The 5,778-nt window shown below is 33.9% G+C and overlaps 1 protein-coding gene across 1 annotated transcript; it reads right to left on the bottom strand.

The window, feature by feature from the left end:
* Positions 1 to 2,169: 2,169 nt before the first annotated feature.
* LOC108370262 (uncharacterized) lies at positions 2,170 to 3,301 on the bottom strand. Its single transcript, XM_017625565.1, has 2 exons — positions 2,853 to 3,301; positions 2,170 to 2,591 (listed from the first exon to the last, which is right to left on the bottom strand). Exons 1-2 carry the CDS (start codon positions 2,926 to 2,928, stop codon positions 2,170 to 2,172), a joined length of 498 nt encoding a protein of 165 aa, XP_017481054.1. The 5' UTR covers positions 2,929 to 3,301.
* Between the last annotated feature and the right edge of the window lie 2,477 nt (positions 3,302 to 5,778).

The following is a 5,778-nucleotide window of genomic DNA, read 5'->3' as shown; positions in this document are numbered from 1 at the left end:
TATTTTTTTTGTGTTTCCGAATTAGGAACAAGCGCCTGCGAAGTGCAGAACGCAATCTTACTACAACGAAACAAATCTCCAAAATTGGACTAGTCCAGGACTATCTTACGGTCAGTGTTGATTGGACCGGTCCTTTTCCAATGACACGCAAATGCTCAAAATGGCAGTTGAAAGTATTGGCAGGGGAATTCTGAGGGACTAGTGCTGGTAACAATAGGGACTAACTGATGGCTAACTTAGGGTGAGTCTGAATTGCTGCAGGGTACATACATACATACATACATACATATATACATACGTGCATGTACATTAAGGTGTCCCAGAACATAAGGGTAAAAAAGCAAAAGTACGTTTTTAATTTTTCTCCAGTTATAGTTCTATGAAATGTTGAAGTGAAAATGGGCGATTCTCGATCACTATTGTGAGTTTGAGACAGTTTTATTCTTTATAACCAGATGATGGTTTTAATCAAAATGTCCAACTTGTCTTTTTCACTGCCACAAAACCAATGTGAAGTAATACAGAGTGGTAGCAAGAGAACCAAAATGAAAATTTACATGTATGTACCTATAATAATTCGCATCAGAATGCGTAGATATTATAAAATCCTTTATAAATTACAGGAAAAATAAAAATGTCTCCTTAAAATGTGTGTCTATCTAAAGGATACTGTAAAACTAATAAAAACGTAGATTCAACACGATTGAGCTCCAGTGTGTGCATGTGTGCACCTCATTGCAAGCGCCACATTATCGTAATCCTGCTTCATAAAAACTTTTTATATTTCTGAACATTGCATAGAATCACCGAATTTCGCAAGAAAAAATTTCTGTGCGTTGTATGTATTTACATACATATCAAACGCAGTACATTGTACATATGTGTATATGCACATGCATACATATATGTATATGTACATGGTCACAGGATGAATGAGGTATGAATTAATTGTTGGGTGAATTTTTTCGTTAGTCAGTATGTATTTATGTTTTTAAGTTTCGTTTAGTGGACTCTTATTTTAGTATATGGGCTTAATGGAATTAAAAAGATATTTAGTATGCAAGTAGTAGTACATGCATACATATGTATGTATGTATGTATGTATGTATGTATGTATTAGTCCCTGTAAAGCAAACAAAAAAATGTACGCAATAACCGCTTCAAAGTGCGTTAAAAATAAAAATTGATATATGTATGTAAATGAAACAAGCTTTCTTTTTCTTTTGCTGTTCTTTAGATGACTTTAGATGTTTTATTTGGCTTTTTTATAACTTTTTGGTCGGTTTGAAGTCATCTTTTGGTTTTAATTACTCTTTTACGTACGAAAGAAATCATTTTCTTTTTTTAGTTGTAAGTTGTTTTTCAACTGTGTTATTTTTTGTTTTTTTTTTAACAATATGTCTATAAAAAGCGGAGTCATAATATCATTTGAATAAATCTTCATTTTCATGATCTTAGCCCTCTTTCTCGCTAAAATTCTACAAACTAAATATTAATTACATTTAAAAATTTCGTTGTTCATTGTGGAGGTTTTTGTTCTAAAATTAGATGTATATATCTAGAGATGCCTTTGTGCTTCATGTATAAATACGTATATACGTAAATATATATGTATTATAAATAAATTCATAAGTAGATAGTTTAATTGAGTTCCTTTACCGTTCTAAACAATTTCATGTTGAAGAGTCTTACTGCTTGCTTGACTCAAAATCAATCGGTTAGTTGTGAATAAAATATTGCAGCAATTTAGATTTTTCCAGACCGTACGAGAACTCTTTCTTTCCCTACATTGGTTTTTGAGTTTCTTGTTTTTGTTTTTCAATCGTTTTTTTTTTTGAATAATAAATATTTTACATTCTTGGTGCAATCTACAAAAAATTATATATCTGAAAGATATGTTTGATCTGCTTTGTGACAAGAATGTCAGTGTTCTTTGCAAATATGTACGTTGGGTTGGAAAATTCAAAGGGATAGATAGCTTCATTATGTACTAATGAATATATATATATAAGTACTTTAATACACATATACATATTTGTATGTGCATTAGTATATAAAAAATAGAATTCATTAGTGTTTCGATACTCTTTAGAGTTAGTAGCATCGTTCGGTTTTGCCACTCTTTATATACTTGATGTACTTGTAATGTAGTAAACATATATATTGACATTATTGAATCATGTTGAATGTGTTACTGGCGTGTGCGTGAGCAGAGTATGTGTGCAGAAAGACGAACCCTGCTATGCAATAGCAGATACATAAGTATGTCAGTAAATCTCTCTCACCTATTAACATCATTTCCCGGTGCCATGTGGCAGTTTCATTTCCGGGTAAGACCAGATAATCGAGACTCTCATCGAAACTCAACACTTGGGCACCCAACTTTTCCAAACTGCAGCGCGACTCCGGGTCGATATCGCTATAATCCACCGGAAACTTTCTTACACCCCAACTCCACACTTGTTCCGGATACTGAAGTGTGGTTTCTAGCTTGGCTTTTATTTCCACAGTTGTTGCATTGACTTGGCGAAAAGTGATCTCACCATGCAGACCATGTTGAGAAATGTACGCTATAAGTTGTTGCGCGCTGACTATTTACGAATGACGGATGAAAACAATAACACAATAAAAGAGGATGGTAAATATGGAATGAAGTCAATAATAACAAAACTGAAAAGAGAAAGTTGCAATATTATGGCGAATGATGTCGTTTTTAAAATTGTATCCAGATGTATGTACATACATAGTATGTACTCGTAAATTTGTACATTTTTTTAGCGAAACTCGTATGAATTTTTTTAAAGGCAGCTTTCGTCGATTGTTGCTCAAACCCTGCAAACTGGTTCACTTACCAACGTTTTGTGATAAAATAAAAGCAGCGATGACTAATAAAACTGAATACTTCGCATTGTTTCTCAGGCTGCTCATTTTGATGTTTGGTATCGCAACGAATTATTTGTGTAACATTAGTGGAGTTTAAAAGAGATCAATGCTCCGTAATTTGTTAATCAGTTGAAAAATCAGTCGTACTTTTTTAATTCACATCGCGGCGTATTTTTTTATATACTACAATTGGTGCGTCACAAAGCGGCGCTTCAACGTTTCTCGCCTAACTAAATCTGGTTTTCTTCATCAAACCCATCGAAGGCCTGCAACAGTCGTCTTAACAGCGCACATACGAGTAAGTGAGTTAGTTGGTGGCAAAGAAACTTGACCAAATGGTCCGGTGAGAGAGGAACTAATAACGACTGCACTTCAGTTAAAGCTTACAAACGTTTTAAAGGCTCGGAACTGGTTTTAAACACATCAGCTGATTTATTTACGCAGCTAAATATGTGGTCAGCTGGTAAATTCCAATGTTCTTTCCCACTTTTATTTAACACATTGGGCTGCACCGCTGTTCCAACAGCCGACTATATTTAACAGTTTAATTGTATGCGCTTGAGTCCCAGCTCAGAAATGTGTTCTGCGCTAAATTTAGTTTTTCTGCAGCAAGGGCCGGCCATTGTTAAACTTTCACCTTTCGCAGCAGAACCGCATATCTATGTAATTTTTTTTGCGAAAACTATCAGAGCCACTTACACAAACAGTTTAAGCGTCACACTACTACACTATGTTGGCTCGCTATTGCGTAAAACGAAATGCAAGTGATAGGTTTAGATTTCCATAATACTACGTTAAGGGCTTTTTTCGAGCTCAAATAAGGAAGATATTTTTAATTTAATCCTTGTGCAAAATTTGTTGTTAATTAGGTTTGAAAAATGTTCTTAGAAAATGCTCATATACGGGTTTTTGATACGAGAAATTCATTCTTGAAGTTTTTTTATTATTATCTTTGCGCTAGATGGCGCTTTAGGTCAATTTTATTTAATTTAATTGACTTAATATATATACTTTTTTCAAATAAATGATCAAATTATAAGTCATTATTTATTGTACATATTTTGTTTTATTCTTTTGTCTACTTTTTCCTCAAACTTTCCTTCTCTTTTGCTTTTTATTTTGAATTTCAACACCATCGTCATCGTAATACATAAATAAATTGCTCACGGTGTCCTTGAGCCAAATTCAACTGAGTCGGTCTGGAACGATGGAATTTCCGATTAGACTATTTTGGGGTGGTGTTCCAGAGTTAGAATACGTGAAGTTCAAAATCGCGGCAAGTGCCAGTAACTTTTCCTATTTTCAGGTTTTCCATAAGGTTATCGATGAATGATTATATACACGTGTTGTCTAAATGTTGTCATCGTAATGATTTTCTCATGGTTAATCAAACATTCAAAGAGATTCGAGGTTATTTACAACAGGGGCAAATCAGAAATCAATAGAAGACGAATATCTTGCATACAGCCCATCTGAGCTTAAAGGAATGCATTTGAGACATTCTCCACATACCATGAAAATAATTGGTATTTTTCAAAAGGACTGAATAAGGATGTAGTGATAACGTTGGAAATTCGTTTAAATATTAAGCAAAAAAATTTGGGTTAGAGGGGGCCCGTCCCATATTTAGTACCGGTCCCGGACGATAATACAAGTTTATATCTATTATATGAAAATCTCGTCTCACGGTGTTTGTGGTCGAACTCCTCCTCAACGGCTGCACCGATCTTTATGAAATATTTTGTGTATATATGGTAGGTATAAGAATCTGATGTAAGGTATATTTCATAACGCTAGGTGCTGGGGGCGTGGCACCTCCCATACAAATCGGATTTTTCATATTGCATATCTCTGAAAGGGTTCATGTAGAGTACTCGAACATGGTATGGAGGTATATGAAATCAATCCCATACTGTTAGAGAAAATTGGTGCTATTTGATAAGGGGGCGTGGCACCTTCCAAATGCACTGAAACTTTTGCTGGGTTATTTAAGATGGCAATGGAAATATGCCTTCTGACCACCTCCAAATCGTAATATTAGAAGATAAATGCGTCACTGAAAATCATGACGGTGAAAATGTTGGACCAAAATATTTCAATACAAAAAATTTATTTTGGGCGGGACGAATTTCGGCGGGTCTGCTGGTTATTAAATGAAAAAAAAAACTAACTAATGAAAGAACACCAATAAAGTAATAAGTGTTTATAGTTAATTTTTTTGAAACCAGATAAAAGTTGGCCGTTATAAGTCGACCAAAAGTTGGCTATTGTGGTAGACGACTACGAAATTCCCCACAGGCTACACATGTATATACATATCGAGCCCTAACCGCCAAAATAACGTAAGCGACATTTTTTCAAAATTTTCTTTTTGATGTAGGAATGCATCTAGATGCTCTAGGAATATTTCTGCATCAAAAAGAAAATTTTGAAAAAATATCGCTTACGTTATTTTGGCGGTTAGGGCTCGATATTTAAAAAATTACTCATTTAGTCTTATTTATACTATTACTTAAATGCTTAAAAGCTACCGTTTTTGAAATCGGTACTTGCCACTATTTTGAACTTCACGTATTTTAACTCGGGAACACCCCGAAACCTTTAGAACTGCCAAATAGCAAAATTACACTCTCAATCGAGAGTAATAAAATAATTATGACGATGATTTTGATGATCGCAATCAAAAGAAAAGAAGAAATAAAGTTGAAAAAAGTACACAAGCGAATAGAACAAAATGCAATAAATAAATTAATTTGTAAATTTCACATCGCGACTGAACTTTTTTCAATGGAGACCTCAAATTTTGTATTTATTTGAAAAAAAAACAATGAAATTCAATAAGTTTACCTACAGCGCGATCTAGAGCATAGCTAATAAAAAATAAACTTCAAAAAT

The sequence above is a fragment of the Rhagoletis zephyria genome, unplaced genomic scaffold (assembly GCF_001687245.7).
Source record: "Rhagoletis zephyria isolate East Lansing unplaced genomic scaffold, Rhagoletis_zephyria_1.1 Rzeph_scaffold_04099, whole genome shotgun sequence".
NCBI lineage: Eukaryota > Metazoa > Arthropoda > Insecta > Diptera > Tephritidae > Rhagoletis > Rhagoletis zephyria.
This window is presented reverse-complemented; position numbering and strand designations above follow the sequence as displayed.

What these genes read in the sequence shown, in the direction of transcription:
- LOC108370262 (XM_017625565.1), bottom strand. Translation starts at nt 2,928, where the DNA reads ATGAGCAGCCTGAGAAACAATGCGAAGTATTCAGTTTTATTAGTCATC. An exon ending in TATTTTATCACAAAACGTTG is followed by an intron (nt 2,592 to 2,852) that starts GTAAGTGAACCA and finishes ATTCGTAAATAG; the next exon opens with TCAGCGCGCAACAACTTATA.